The sequence below is a fragment of the Haliaeetus albicilla genome, chromosome 10 (assembly GCF_947461875.1).
Source record: "Haliaeetus albicilla chromosome 10, bHalAlb1.1, whole genome shotgun sequence".
Lineage (NCBI taxonomy): Eukaryota > Metazoa > Chordata > Aves > Accipitriformes > Accipitridae > Haliaeetus > Haliaeetus albicilla.
The window spans coordinates 37,530,667-37,547,412 of NC_091492.1; the positions used below are offsets into that span (position 1 = coordinate 37,530,667).

General features: G+C 39.7%; 1 protein-coding gene across 1 annotated transcript in view; it reads left to right on the forward strand.

Moving 5' to 3' along the window:
• Window positions 1–16,746, forward strand: part of PPIL2 (peptidylprolyl isomerase like 2) — a 74,934-nt gene that overhangs the window by 5,030 nt on the left and 53,158 nt on the right. Inside the window, exons 6-8 of the mRNA XM_069795052.1 lie at window positions 11,968–12,019; window positions 14,247–14,338; window positions 15,884–15,973. Coding sequence (XP_069651153.1) covers window positions 11,968–12,019; window positions 14,247–14,338; window positions 15,884–15,973 — 234 coding nt within the window. The remainder of the gene's footprint in view (window positions 1–11,967; window positions 12,020–14,246; window positions 14,339–15,883; window positions 15,974–16,746) is intronic.

Below are 16,746 nucleotides of genomic sequence, written 5' to 3' on the forward strand. Positions count from 1 at the left end.
GCTACAGGCCAAACATTTTAGGGAACTCAGTAGGCTACTTGGAAACAGCATTGTTAATGGCACGTTCTTGGTACTCACTAATTCTGCCTAGCTGTCTTATTTCTGAAGTGGACCCCTCAATGGAGAATTGGAGAGCCTTGCAATCATTAATATATTTATCTTCACAGTGGTCCTAGGGGGTAGGACTGTGCTAGTCTTTTATTAATTGGATGTTTGTGAACTGATCTACAAGTGACTTCTCTGATTCTTCCAAGTCCTAAGCTATTGGACCAGCCTTCCTTTCTAAAGAAATTTTGCAATTTTGCAAAGATCACAGTTATTCTTTCATATGTTTAAAATATTTTACTTTTTTTTGCTTTCCTTCCCTACATTTTCTCATGTTTTATGGTTTATTTCTTCTTGCTTTTCCGAACATTTTCTTGAGGTGCAGTGTGGACACCAATATCCGTTTAGGAGAAACACATCACCATTGGCCTTTGTCTAAAGTTTCCCATGAGCTATTCCAGAAAGTGGATTTAGATTTTTTTTTTCCCTTTTAAATAATGCATTGCAGTAAAAAGTACTTCTGTTACTACACCCATAGTTTTTGAAGAAACAGTACATCTTTCGCAGCTGAACTACAGCCTGTCAGATGGGATTGGCTCACTTACTTTTTTTGTCAGCTTTGTCAGGACGCTGCCCTAGCTTATGTCTACACTACAATTGCATAAAATAAAGAGAAAAGTCATAGTTAGCTCATTCTTTTTTACTGAGAACAGCACTTGGCTTCTTGGGCTTGCAGATAGTTGCAAGCTTGCCAGAACGTTTCATGTAGCGGAGATATGACAGCAGTGACCAGCATGCCCACACAAGTCAGCCAGCTGGGCTCAGGAGTACCTTTTTCCAAGAAATGAGATTGGTCAGAGTGTGTCTGGTTTGTTGGAATCTCAAATACGAACAGATGATAGATCCGCATGAAGGTAGCAGCATGCCTTTTGACAGGAATTTCAAGGAAATTGTTCTTTGTTGCATTGATATGTTATATGTGGGCTGAGCTATTTTTCTCCTTTGCATTGTAATGTTTCTGATATAAATACCTATTTTTCTCAGTCTGGTTCAATAACATTCTAACTGCATGTGGGCAGGCCAGATTACTGTGGTGTACTTCAGCTCCATTCAAGACTGGCTCTCTATCCTTGGGCTAATATCTCTCTTCCCCTGTCTCAGAAATAGCTATGGTCTTTGTCCCTTGTTCTCCCTTTTCTGTGGGAATTCAGTTCTTTTGGACAGTTGAAAGTCAGTTCATCTCTGGTGTTTGCTTATAAGGCTTTGATCCAAAGTCAATTTTGTGACTGTTTGAAGTGCATCTGCTTTTAAACTCATACAGAGGGCTCACTTGTGTGAATTGTTTCTGCACTGCTCAGAGCAAACTAAAATCCATGTGTCTGCTGATACCGCATAACGCAGAGAGGCAATCCTCATGTTAAGGGCCACGTGCAGCTGTGTGGTTGTTACCTATGTATGTCTTGAAGGGCAAACAGGATTCAGTCGAGTTAATTTAGCTTGGGCTTAATATATGCCTAAGAGTCAGGTTAAGAGACCTGAAGATGCTGTGTGGTGAATGTATGAGACTAGGAGTGACATTTCTGGTCTGAATGAGGCAGAGCACAACTTGTATTGTGCCCTGTCTCATGCAAGGTTAGGATCCAGACCTACAGGCCAGAGAGAGCTTTTTCTTAAGTGTCACAAGATTTTAGCTTCTTACTAGGTTAAATAGGAAAATTTTTATAAATTCTGAGGATTTTTTTTAGGGTTGGGAAAGCCTTTTGCTTGGGCTGCCTCTGAAGATAACAGTAAAAAGGAGTCTGGGGCATGTAAGGAAGTAGTAGAAAGCAGAGCCACTGACATGGAAAAAGAGGACTAACTTTGGAGTCAAAAGGCTGAAAATCTCTGATTTTTTCCAGCAGGACATCTGCTTTCTTAAAAGAGAGAGCTATACCCAAAGTTTTGCTCTGTGTACAAGATAAATATTTGCTATTTTTCTCCCACACTCTTAATCCTGTATTTACCAAACAAAAATGACTTGGGGTGAGATTATGACTAATATGATCAAATAATTGCGGCATTACAGGTGCCTGCCTCATGCAGTAAGCCTGTCTGATCCACTCTTTGAAAGCACTCAGAGATGCACATCTTGTACCTGCAATGCCCTGCAGCAATGACAGAGCCTGTAGTGGACACCTCCTCCCTCCAGCACTGCTCTTGTAGGAATGTAAGCAGTGCCCTTTTTTTTTAATCATTTGTTTGAAATAAGGTTGGTAGGATGATGCTTGCCTGAATAATTACAGGCACTTTCAAAACCAGTGACTTCTTACCTTCAAAAGAAAAAATTGCAACCAAGTCTGTTATTTCAAAACTTTGGAAAGTCATTCTCAAATACATTCCTTAAATATGCTTATTAGCTAATTCCTCTCCCAAATGCTGGTGGCTATTGTTACTTCATTTTATTGCGAAAGCATCATTTCTTTTCAATTTGATCAACTAGATTTCAGTCAGTCTCATAGAAATCAGTTGCTGGTCTTGCAGTGAGAGAAGCTTGCTGACCAGGTTAATGGAGAGGCTATGGATAAAATTACTTTTTTACTGCTGAATTTATTAATCCCACTTTAAAGATGAGCAAACAACCTTACAGCACTTTTTTTTTATGCACTAAAAAAGTCTTTGGCTGCCTAAATAAGGGAAATCCTGCCTGAAAAGGATGCAGAAATTAGAGCAAAGGTAAAACTTCCTTAAAATTAAAAGTGTTTTTACTGTGTAAGTATTTTGAAAGCACAGAGCAGAAATAGAAAGCACTGATAATTGTTTCTTCACCTGAGAAGTGAATGTAATGACAAAGAGGGCTTAGGTATTTTTTTCTTCTTTTGCAATATTCTGAATAAACAAACTGCAGCATGTAAGGAGCGTGGGAAATAACAAATACTGTAGAAACAGGTGTTAAAGTACAGGTTAAGTTCCAGCCAAGGCTTTATAGTTCACTACAAATTGCTCTCCACCTCTATCAAATAATCAGCACAGGGCCTGTGTGTTTCAGGAATGGATTCTTGTAAGTGGGTTGCATGAGCTTCACACGTTGCTGAGTCAGTGGTGTCAAGATCAAGATCACAAACAAAACTCATCCAACGCTGAGTTGAGTGGGACGGGTTTACAGCCTGAACAGAGGAGAGGACAAGTTCAGGTTTCACGTGACCCATATTGCCTAAATCAACAGTGACTATGGCTTTTAACTTGGTTCAGACGGTCTGTGTGGTAATTTGCTGCAGATTACTGCTTTAATTGTGTTATTCCAGGTGTGTTTCTAGATAACGAGCAGCCAATAATGGATGTCATCAGACAAGGATCTGTGGTTTGAAGGTGACCTCTTTCATGCCAGTATAGCAGTAGCTGCTGTTGGAATACATTGTCAGGAAAATGTAATAGCTGTAGATAATGTTCAATGTGATGCATTTTCAGAGTGCTTGTCTAGACCTTTCTGCAACATAGTGGTAATACTACCTTAGGATTTTGAGGTCTTCTAAAGATGGCACACTGCAGCAGGAGTCAGATTTTCCTTGTGACTTTTCATCTTTTTCTCTTGGAAAGTTTTCTTCGTTCTTACTATTTCCAAAGAGATTATGCTTACTCTGAGCATTTTCATTCTTTGTCTAGATGCAAAATATGAGAGGAAAATGCTGTGCAGCCCTCCATAGGCAGGCTATCTCCACATCCTTTTTCCATATCTTAGAGTGCTGGGACTATCTAATTAAGAGCAAATTAGTTTGACCAATTGAGATATTTTTCCTTATGTATAAAAATTCAGGAGTGAGACATATCCCCTTTCACTGTTTTTTTTTTCCTCAACATCAGAGCACAGCACCTGAAATCCAAGTAGTCTGCTATGTTTTCTCCTTGGGGCTTTGGAAATGAGTGATCATTTAGGTGGATCAGTAACTTCAGGTCTCATTTGGCTGTAGCATAACTGATGTATAAATGAGAATTCTAATTCCTCTCTAAAGAACGCTTTTCACATACATGTCAGAAGTCGGCACATCTTCATCTTTGAAATTCAATTTATATTTCTTAATTTGTCTGATGCAACTCAGTCAAGTCTTCAGATATTGCATAGGTTTAAATGCAGATTACCAACCTTTTTTCTCTTTTGTTAAACTTAACCATATTTTTCCCTGTACATTTGAAGTGAAGGAGGAAGGTTTTTTCTTGTTTATTTGTAAGAAAAGTTTCAGTGGGAGGTGGGAATACAGTTTTGTTCTGGGTGAATAATAGCTTATTACAGAGCAGAGAACAAAGCTTACAGAAATAAAACCAAGGGAAGCTTTGTTGTTGAAAAATGATTCAGACAAATCCAGCTTAGTTGGTTTTTCATGTGTTGCAGAAAGAAGGGTGAAATGATCAGGAACAGAAAACTGGAAGACTCTCTGAGGTCCTCAGCTCTCTCACAGTCTGCTTTGCAAACTGCATGCTCTGTCTTGAACCAGTGTTTGCTTTCTTCCTGCTGTGACTGCTGAGAGGTTCTTCTGATGGTTTTTCATCTGATAGACATCTTCTGTAAATTTTTGGTTTGACCAGCTTAGTCTCGTTTGTATTTGTGCCAAAACTGTGCTTGTCTCTGTTAGTGTTTACAGCTGTGTGTTTGGTACAGAGGAGTTTAATGCTTTCTTGACATTTTCTTGTTGAGACTTGTATTTTCCTGTTAGATGTTCTTCTTGCCTTTAAGTTGTCTATACCCTAAATGGTCACAATTGTCCTTCTCCGCATCTGTTTAATTTATCTTCTTTGAACAGAGTTAATCTTAATTGTATGCAGTAAATGCTGGGTGAATGCCTGCTACAGTGGTGGGAATATTTTCCAATCTCTTCCTGAAATACTTTTCTAATACTTTGATATATTACACATGATAGTCTAAGACAGAAAACAGTTTCAGTGTATGTGTTGAGACACCAAAGGTGCTTTCAGAATATGATAATTTGTTGCATTTTCTCTTGATAGCTTGGGTCATTTCAGAAGCAGATACTTATTTATAAATAAGAGTTAACCAGGATGAGCAGTGGTTCTTCCTTTTCTCCTTTTTGTTGTTGTTGTTGTTTTGTTTCCGGTTGAATGTTACTGCCTGTATTTTTGTGGCCTGTAGCAGTCTTGCAGGCACAGGTGGTCACAGCCACCATCATTCAGCAGCATCTCTCTCTAGGTGCATTTTTGTCTGGGGGCAGCAGGCACAAGCTGCTATTCAAATGCCTAGAATCTACTTTGAACAAGATGAGCTCTTCAATATGCAGCAACTGAACCATGTCGTCTTACCTCATTTGCTTCAGAAATTATTAGCTTTTAGTCAACAGTCTAAATGAGTTAATATTTGACTAGTGACCATAAATTTTCAAGGCCCCTGGATAGAAACATATGAGGACATGATTCCTGCCTAGAGGAATGACCAGAAAGTCATGTGTCATAGCTGGCAATAGTCATAAAACACAGGGGGGTCAAAGGGATGAAGGTCCTGGTGAGGCTGATGACCTGGAAGATGACTCCTTTTTTGTTGCATTTTCTGAAACTTTCCCACTCTGCTTTGTTAGTGGCGAACACATGGATAGTAGGTTGTTTCTCTTCCAAAGTTGTATCGGTGTGTTTTACAGTAGTGCACCCAGCACCACCAAGAGATAGCCTTCATCTGTCCTAAAAGGGGGATTTATTTTTCAATTCCCTGTATCTTTGGGCAACAGTGAGGGCAAAGAAGATGAGATTTGCCTAGACTTACTGTTCAAGTGCTTTATCAAAAGGAGATGTTTAAAACCTTCCAGTGTCATGAGTCACTGGCCAAGCTGCTGTGCCTCCTTCACACCTTGCTGATGGGGATTGTGGTGGTGGTGATGGGCAGTGTTTTATCCAGTAAGCCAGCTCTGGACGCAGGCAGATAATGTGTCTAGCATTATTCCTAATGCATTATTTCCCTTACAGCAACAAAGTATTTACATCTAGGTTTTACAGACTGGACAGATGGTCTCTTTTTTTTCCTTTTCTGTGTTTTGTGGAAGTGTGCACATTGGATGGGGTTTTGTGATTGTGACACTGAAAAACTAGCAGCTGTGAAACACTCTAGCCTTAAATGAGATGCAGCATGAGGTTTCCTACAGATCCTTACTTGCCTGTTTTTCACTAAAATTGGAGACTAGCTTTTTGATGCTTCTGCAAAGCTTTATTTTCCATGAACCATGTTGTATCTGGCTGTGGGTCTCTGGATTGATAGACTTCTGACTGCATTGAGACTACAGGTTTAATCTTGTAGATGAAACTACACATCTTTTTCTCATGGTAATTTCTGTTAACGTGCTCTTTGATAGAGCAACATTACTGCTAGTGTCTGTAAGCCACGTGTGTGTTATCAAGCATATCTTTATGATTCTCTGGACAAGGCTTTGGTGACCATATGGTGTCAGTTTAATTAAAATCTAAATATGGAAATACAGTGGTCTGGAAATGCGTAATGAAGGATCTTTTGTGTCCATTTCCATACCAGTTCAGTAGTAGATGAAAGCTGCAGTTGAACAGCAGCTTCATCCAAGAATGTGCATTGAGGGTATCTTTTTAGCATTTGGTAGACCATTGCCCACATGATAAATATCTAGCATTTTTGCTATTGAACTGAACATATAAACAATACCTTGAATCATGAGACTATTCTGGCCTCTTGGCTGCTGACCCCAAATTTTTCATGAAATACGAAACTACATGAAGATGGCTTATCTTGTTAAAACAGTGCTGCTTTTTCCAATCACGCTCCCATAATGTAGACTTCCTAAGGATTTCCAATGCCTTTTATCATCATTAAATCCATTTACAAGATCTGAAATAAGTAACATTATACATGGAGTTATTCCAATACTATTCATTCAATTCATATTCCCATATTTCTTGAAGGTTTTATAGCAGAGAAAATTGTAAGAGGGCTTCTTAAAATATGAAGTTGTATGCAAAGAGCAACAGGTCTCATCTTTAAAGCAACCAAAGAAATTAATACAAAATTCATTTGTTGCTAAGCTAAATTTGGTACTTGGTAGGCAATGTTGTGTTTTAATATTAGTATTTGGTTTGGCTTTCTCTTCTATTTGAGGTAGCTCTGTGTTGCTTGTTTTGGTGAGATGAGAACCTACCAAATGGCCATGGCAGCACTGGATGATTTTGTCCTTGTGTTGTCAACCAGTTCAGATGTGACACATGAATTTTTCCCCACAATAGCTTCACTGGATTATTGTGCGTTCCTGCCAGAGGCCATTCAGATGTGTGTCCAATCCCCAAGTGTTGAATATTTTAATGCTAACTCAATTACTGTTGATAGAGCGGGAAGTCTGTATTTACTAAATACAGCTCTTGCCGCACATCACCAGCTCTACCCATGTGTGGGTAGAAAATCAAATGAGCCCATTTTGATTGCTTTTCAGGCTGGTGCGTATCCAACAGGGTCAGAGCCTCATTAAAAAGTAGAACATGCAGCCACAGACCAAAGAGATTCAGAAGGTGTAACTAATTGATGCGCGGGGATTGTAGGTCATATCTTCATGAGACACACAGCAATGACAGAGAATGATTTAATTTGAAATAATCGGCATGCTTCATCTGTGAGCTGCCACAGTGCCCCACTAACCTACGCATCGTAATAACCTCTGCTTTGGGTATCAATAAAGGATGCTGCCCTTTGGGATCCCGCAGGAGCGAGTGCTGTCAGCTGACAGATGAGACCGCGCAGGGCGGTGGGGCTTCTTGCTGCTGCAAGAAAGTAGGTCATGGCCAAAAGTAGCCTTGGCTGCCTTTGTGGAAGTGTGCCTGTGAAAGAGGAGTCAGCTGAGAAAAGAGCTTGCATGGGTTTGCATTTGGTTTTTTTAGCCCTTCCTTGCTGTGGAGCAGCTGGCATTACGCGCCGTGAAATGTGTCTGCTTTCCAGTATTCTTGCATTAAATATTTTTAGAAGTGAATATGCAGCTCTTATTTCTGCTTAGGGGAAGTGGCGGATCCTTGTGGCCTTTCATTGTCGTTAAGAATTTAGAATTTTAATTAGATCAAGTGTTTTTAATAAACCTTGGTTTTTCCTTGCTTTTTTCACTGGAGATTGGCTGAAACTGGATGGTAGGTGTGTGTCAGGGAAACTCAGGTTGGAAATAGTTTCGAACTTGAGCTGTGTGTGCAATATGTGAGCTCTCTTATGCTTTATTAATAATAAGAAATGCATGAAAACAAGTACTTTAACTCATTTTAGGACTCATTCACTCCTGGTGTCTCTTCCTGTGAAGGCTGGCACCTGTTTCTGGCATAACGGTCATTTCCATGGCAACAAACTGTGTGATGGTGCTTGGAAAGCTTTGACTTTTGATGGAGAACAAATAAAAGCAGATTCACCCACATGCAAGATAACCCAGTTTTCATGTGAAATGAAAAACTTGAGAGGGAAAAAAAAAATGATACAGGTTTCCTATGTCACGTCCTTTTGTAGTTTCCTGTGTAACATGTAGGTCTTTCAAAACTGGACCAACTGGAAGTCCTGGTGTGTGGGCTGGACTCCCTCCTCTGTGGCTGCTCCATGTGCAGTTGCCCAATCCTGCAGCCTGGTCTTGGGCACTGAGCTGCCTTTGTAGGCCGTGGCAGTCCTTTGTAGCAGATCATCTCCTGGTTTTGCCATTCTGGTGCTCCAAAGATTTCCTTTGACAAAACACTAAATCCTCCTCTTGTCTTGACGTGCATTAAGACATGTCAATCAACTTCTCAAAATATTTTTCAGGTGTTGCCCTAATTATATTTCCCCCACATATTTTCTCATATACAACTCTTGGTCCATTTCCATCCCTTTTCATAAATACATTGCACAAACAACATCCTTTATCAGTAGTGGGAAGTTCCCTCGTGATACGGTGTGGGAGTGCTTGGGCATGAAGCTGTTGCCAGCTCAGCTGAAGCGCAGAGCTGCTCCAAAGGGTGTGAGCTGACATCCCAAGGTCACTTCTTCAATGCAAGCTTGATAGAACGCTAGTCTGTGGCAATAGAAGTTTATAATGTTCATACAGCACTTCAGGATACAGTTCTCATCCTGGAAGAAGAATCCAGGCAGTGCATGTATTTCAACTCCTATATGAGCATCGCTATTTTTTTATTTACTGTTGACATGCAAGACTGTATAAGTCTGGTCTCAGTGGGGAACAGATGCCAGCACGAGCAGCTGATGCACCATGAGTAACTGATGCTGAAAACTACTTTTCCATATTATAGAACAATGTGACCTGAAATACCATACTATTTCCCTGGGTACACAGTAGGAGTCCGAGGATTTGGCAGCACTTCTAACGATACATAGAATCACAGAATGGTTTGGGTTGGAAGGGACCTTAAAGATCATCCAGTTCCAACCCCCCTGCCATGGGCAGGGACACCTTCTGCTAGACCAGGTTGCTCAAAGCCCCATCCAACCCGGCCTTGAACACTGCCAGGGATGGGGCATCCACAACTTCCCTGAGCAACCTGTGCCAGTGCCTCACCACCCTTACAGTAAAGAACTTCTTCCTAATATCTAATCTAAATCTACCATCTTTCAGTTTAAAGCCATTACCCCTCGTCCTATCCCTACACTCCCTTTTAAAGGGTCCCTCCCCATCTCTCCTGCAGGCCCCCTTTAGGTACTGGAAGGCTGCTATAAGGTCTCCCTGGAGCCTTCTCTTCTCCAGGCTCAACAACCCCAACTGTCTCATCTTGTCCTCCTAGGGGATGTGCTCGAACCCCCTGATCATCACACGTTGACAGATGAAACAGTGTAGTGCAGCTTTTGCTACCTTTAAAGTCTGTATAGCAGTTTAGTCTGTCTTTTCCACTGAATTTCTGTCAAGGTATAAATCTGAATCTTCAGTCATGCTAAACTGTTTCTTAGGGAACTGTTTCCATTTTTGTTTAAAGATGATCTGCTCATATGTTTAGGGGATAGCTCAAGTCTGCCAGGAAGATAATTTAAAGGCCTTCCTTCAAATTATCAATGTTTCCAGCGGTTGTATTTCTAAAGAAGCTTTTTCTGGAACATAATTTTTGGGCTGTTGCACAACATGTGCACAGATGGATGCTGCTTTGTGTTAATAAGTTGTTTAGGTTGATCAGATCTGTCCAGGATCATATGTTCATTTTGGCAACTCTGCTGTTCCCATACTACTTCTTTGACAATTTTGTAAGAAGATAAATAAATGAATAAAGCTCTGCATTCAGTTAGTCATTTCAGAAGCTGCTGTTGCCTTTGCTGTCTGTCTTTGTGCCCCAGCAGTGTGCAGTTGTTGGGGTTTGGGGCTTTTTTTTGAGAATCCACTTAAGGAAAAACAGCGGCACTGGTCTTTGATTGCCTAACTAAATATAACCTAACCTGGCCTCTTTTTTCCCTTCTCATCTTATTCCTACTAGCCCTCATTGTTCTTCTTGCTAATAAATTAGAGAGATGGCTACCTTTCCAGCAGCATATGAGCCTGCCAGTTGGCTGAAAAGAATTTGAGATGTGCCGTTCTATAAACGAATGAGTCCAGCTGTCATAATGTGTACTCTCTGAACCAAGAATATGAATTTTGATTAGCCAGAAAAAGCCCACTGACTTAGTTTCACATGATTTTGTTATCGCTCTTTGCCATAATGATTGAACTCGCAGCATCGGCACCGCGGCTGGCAGATCTCCACTCGTGGCTGTTTATAAAGAGCTGTCTGGGTTATAAAAACCTCCCTAATCTGCTCAGGTGCATGTTTTGAGAAGAGAACCGATTGTTTCTTTTATAAAGGCCTGTGCTGTGTGTGCTTTTAACGATCAATTTGGTGGTGAAACTGTCTCTGGCAGCTGATAAAAATCAAAAGGTTTGTTGGTTTTTTAATGTATCTGAGATCCTGAGTCAGCCTTGTAGCTTACTGGGCTGGACTTTGTCTCCAGCTGGGTGCCCCAGTTGAGCACTACCTGACCGTCCTGGCGAGGTGACCTCGGTCGTGGTATGCCCTGTCATGTCATGCCAGCGATACTGACCCTGTGAAATGACTGGCATATGTGGGCCTGCCCTGTCATGTTACTGAAGGCTCACTGTTATTTTGGGTGTGCTTGCAGCTTTCATGTCTTAGGGAAGGCTGCGGGGAGGGAGCAGCCTGATCGTCCAGAAGTGTTTGCCAGCTCTTCCCGCCCGATGTCAGAAAGCCCCTCCGGAGAGAGGGCAGCAGAAAAATGCCATAGACATTCTTCTGATGAGGGATGGGAGAGCAGGAACTAGCTTAGTTTGCGGTGTCCTCTCTGGAGTCAGAGAACATTACCCCAACCTCGGCTGCTATCTTGGTTCCCTCTTCTGTGGAATTGCTACCTGGGGATTAAGTAGCCGAAGATCCCTCCTAGGATTCCCTTCATCACCCGAAGTGCCTCTCCAGCAACTTTGTGCCTCAATTTCTCTTCATTATTGCTAGTTATCATGTGGGCTCTGCTACACGTTTCCTGAAGTAAAAGAAAAATGACAGTTATTTCAGAAAAGGTAGCAAGCTTGATTGCCAAAAAGGTTTGCTGGCTTTATGACTTCCATCAGAGGTCCCTTCTGAATTGTCACTTCTGATCAGCAGCAATGATCTTTGCCTCTTAGCTTTTCATGCAAACTCCCCTTTCAGTTTGTGCTAAGACAATTGTGTGCAACTTCTTGAGCTTATTCACTCTGGTTAGCACTGTACTGTGTCAAACTACAACACTGTAAAATAAATCTACCCCAGTTCTCAGCCTCGGTGAACCTTGTTTTTGTGGGCTGTCTGTGACTTAAATTCCCAGGGTTCTGATGATTCAGAAAACTTGCAATATATTATTAATAAATTATGTACTATTAAAATCCTAACACTGATGTTACACTTCCCTTTTATTTCCATGGTTAGGTTCTGTTGTGATTAATTTTTTTAATGCTTCATTTTCTTTAGAAACTAGATGCCAAATCACTTATAAAGCTGAATTTTGCTAAAAACAGTGAAGGTAAGTATGGTAATTCTCTGTGGTTTGTGTTTTGGTTTGTTTGTTGTTGTTTTTTTTTCTTAATGAGTGCTTTAATAAATCCTGGTTTGTCTTACTCATGGTAAAGTTACGGAGTTTGTGTTCTCTATCATGGTTTCTATTTTTTGAGTAGAGTAACTGCTTCTTGTGAGTGACATGTTTACCTTTAAAGTTCCATTTCTGTTTTTCTTTACACTGGGGAGCTGTAAATTATTCAGTAATTTCACTTTACTATAGCTGCTACTGCAGTAAGGTACTGTATACTTTAAGGAGAAATTTAAGAAATGGCTAAATTTCTATGATATGTTATCTTTTTCTAACTTGCCTGGGGCAATATTTGCTGTTCACTTGATTTTGAACAACTTTTTGTTTATAAAATGAATTAGACTTAAATGAACATGTGGGATTTTACGAATAGCAGAACACAAGACAGCAGCCTCAAGCTTTATTTCTGCAGGGTTAAAGATATAAAATCTGCCATCTAAGAGAGGATGCTAAGAATAAAAGAGAAAAGCGGAGATTAATTCATCTTTTACAAGGCAGATAATGATTTCTTTGAAATGAGAGTGGCCGGGATTAGGTGGGAATAAAATGCTGGAGTGTCCGTCTCCTTACCAAAGTCCATGGACTACAAGGTCTTATCTCTAGCTGATGGATTTCTTCTGCATTTTGTGTTCCATCTGTCTCAAGAGCAGGGTATTAAAAATGATCAATAGTCACTGTGGCCAAGGTTTTTGAAAGGTACTGTGATATTGTGCTTTCCTTAAAGAAGTCTAGTTCATAGTGCGGGGTTGGAATGACGGCAGCCACACAGTCTTAGAAGCCTTTTCCTTAAAAAGGTGCATGCTATGTCATTAACCGATCAAAGGAAAATGCAACAAAAGGGGAAAATGTTGCATTTCTGTCTATCAGCAGACTTTTCTTCAAATCTTAACATGTAGAATGGTTGCTACGTATGTAGGATCTTCTCGGTTCACACCTGTCTGATAAAAAGGTCTTCAGATATTGCAGTTTATTCCATTTAATGATCCCTCCTTAGCTGAATTCATTCTATCCAGATCAACAAGTGTGCTCACTCAGCAGCTCTGCTTTTGCTAGAACTGAAAACATGGTGATTGGCTCTTTTTTATGCAGCTGGAGTGAGGCCTCACATTTTACCAGCATGTTTCTGTATCCATTAGTTGGGCCATACCCTGATACCTTTTCGAAAAATCCGTTTCTAAGCTTCCTCTTGAATTCCAGTCCCTTGTGGCAATGGCTTTTCTTCAGCTCTGGTGGTATTAACAGAAATAGTCCTCAGCTTTTACTTGCATCTGCGTGCTGGAGGTCAGAGTTCTTCCTCTGGCTTATCAGTTAACAGTAAATACTCTGTAGGTGCTTGCCTCTCCTGCCTTTGCAGGTGCTGTGAGCAGTCTCTGTTATGGTCTCCCTGCTGGTTTTGATTTTCAAATGGTAATTAGGAAAAAAAGAACCAAATAGGCCCAATCTATTTTAAAAATCTCACTCAAATCCCCAGGTCTAGCAAACTGATCAAGTATTAATAACCTTCTTCTAATTGCTTTCTGCTGAGATCATCCAGACATTTTTCTTTTTCCTCGTACATTGCCTTCCATCAGTTTGCTTGTTGTTGACATGCTTAATATTTATGCTGACCCTCCTGGGAAAATTCACAGCTTGATTAGAGCAGAAGCTGGGTTCCTTATTGAATAACGTGTTCAGATTTAATGGCATTCTGCTTGCCACATTTGAATACAAAATACTCTCCTCTCCTAAAAGCACAACAGCTGCTGTGAACTTTTTTGTAGGACATAAGCTAAACTTTTATTTCTGGGAACAACACTGAAAATAGGGTACTGGGCATGTTACAAGGTACAGGCTCATGCTATCAATAGAGCTTTGATTACAACAATAACAATTGTATTGTGGTACTTCATAGATATCAAGCAAGTTGGACAAAGTTCTGTGTAGAGGAATTGAAGGCAGTAGATTTCAAAACTGAATTTTCATTGCTTGCTTTATAATTCTCGTGTTAGTTTTTCTGTTTGGCAATGAGAATCATACTGTAGTTAAAACACCATTAAATACACACTGAAGTTACATTTTATGTTAAAAATTAATGTAAATATCCTTCACAGAGATAACAGAAATTAACTATTTCAAAACAGTTGCAGGACTTCATGCCAAATTTAAGCTTTTTCCCCTCCATCAGGTAAATACCACTGTCCAGTGCTGTTTACTGTATTCACCAATAACTCCCATATTGTGGCCATCAAGACAACCGGAAATGTGTTTGCCTATGAGGTAGGTTCTCTGTTGCATTTAATTATTAAAATTTTATACTTGATGCATTTCATTCAAGATCACAAAATGCTTTAACAAGATAGGTAAGTTTTATTCTTGTTTTACAGCCAGGGAAATTAAAGTATGAGGAGGAAAGAGTATTTTAACTGAAGCTGGGGAAAGAGCAGAGAGACTGCCTTAATGGACACTTGAACTGCATTTTTATTTGTGTTTCGTGAACATTTGTGTGAACCCAGGTGGAATTTTAGTTGTGGCTTGTTTGCATAATCCTTATTGCAAAAGCAAGGTTTATTTATTTTTCAGTAGCAAATAAATCCTTCAATTAATGGATCCATATCCAGAGTTGTAAAAAGTCTGAACACTGAAACATCTGCTTTTTGAAATCTGTTGATGGGAAATTCCAGTAGGACTTTCAGATACTGAGAGAGGAGTAAGCTGAAGCCATTGCAATCAAGGAAAAGGCTGGATTCATCACATTTTTGAAAACTTGCTCTGTTATAGTTGAACTGTCTTCATTCCAGCTGTGAAAGCAGTCAAGATTAAGTTAGAATAGAAAGTATTTTCTGTTCCTTCTAGAAGCATGATCCTCTGATTGCTGTGGTTAAAAGGCAAGAATGAGTTTAAGAGTAGTCTTTGTTAAATGCTTGTCGATATTGTAAAACTATTGCTCAGTTTACTACAAGTTATAATACTGGGCTTCCTAAACAAGCTGCGCCAAGAGGGTCTGTTTCTCATGTGGTGTACCAGTTGAAGCAATAGCATTTATTGTTTTTTTTAAGTATGGAATTAATTTATGGACTCTTGGAGGTACTAGAAAAATATTATCACTTTCATCTAAGGAGAATAGAGGACATTTGGGTGAATAAGACAGATTCAGTTTTTTTTTCAGGTAGACCTCCATAGTCATCACTCTGTATGATGTATATGTTCGTAATGACAAAGCATTTATTCCACATTGATTCTCACTATGAAATGACACACTGCTGCTTTGCTGAGCATCATTTAATTTTCTCAGGTGAACAGAAGTGTTGCTGCAGGCTAGGTGCAGCAGTCAGGGTGGACAGAGTGTGAGGGGCTAATGCAACTCTGCTGTGGTATGAGCTGGCCTGGGACACGTGTGTCTCCCTGAGGGGTCCTGACAGTGGGGGAGATACTGACCCTTTGTTAAAGCTGCCTGTCTTATACCATCTGTAAATACTTAGCTTAGAAAACTGCAAGCAAGTTTTTTTATTTTGACAATATTTTTATTATGAATTTGGATAAAATTATATGCATAACTATGGAATGGAGACTGCAAGGTTCTTTCTTTTTTTTTAAAAAGCAAACCACACAAAACTGTTTGAGTTTTGTAGGGATGAAAGACAAAAGCTTCTCATCTGTTAAAGCACACAATGAAAATACTGCAGCTGTGAGTTGAGAATGAAGGCTGAAATTGTTTTCTTTATCATTTGTACTTTAAGGTTTTATTGGTTTCACATATTTACTTGTACTATTTGCACATTAGAATCCAATTTTTAATATCTATGTCTTTTGCCTGGCTGTTAGGCAGTTGAGCAGCTGAACATAAAACCAAAGAGCTACAAGGATCTTTTGACAGATGAGCCCTTCACTCGGCAAGACATTGTGACACTGCAGGTAAACTTTTCTCTCTGTACATGTCTTACTATACAGCTTTTTTGAAGAGGATGAAACGTTGCTATGTACACTGTTATAGCAGGAATTTAGAATAATTGAACAGAGAAACATTGTCTGTGTGTGTGTCTTGGAGGTGGGTAGAAAGGGAACTGCTGTATTTTCTTTGTTATCCAGATGAACCACAAAGATTTCATGTAACTTAGAGCCTGACAAATCTCTAGAGTGATTATTGTGTGCCTTGTAGATAAGCAGATTGTTCAACTTTGTAAACTGAAGGAGGAAAAAAAAAAAGGTACCCAGAAAAAGTCAAGGATGCCATGTAGAATTGTGAATTTTTACGAATGTATTTGCGGTTGCTCACTATGTCACTGTATCTGACTAAATATAAGACCTTGTGCATAATTGTAAGTTTTAGATGTCAAACTACACATAAGATTTTGGGGTTTTTTTGGTTAATCTTACCTGAAAATTTGCAGTGACACCCCTGATTTTTTGTGAGACTTAAGAAGTGCATTGGGAAAAGACTGGGTAGAGGAAAGGTAAAGATATGTCCGGAATCATCTTCAGCTCTAGACAGCCAACAGTACTTGGTCTATGTTATCAAAAGAAACATGTTTTAGAATGTAAAGTATATAAACTTTTAGGAAGTCAACATGTTACATTAAGACTGAAGTTGATTGTCCATCTTAATCTTTTGATGATGCCTAAAAAAGTCAAAGCTTCAGAAAAGCATTTTTTATAGAAAGTTTCTCTAAATGTAGAGTAAAATAAGC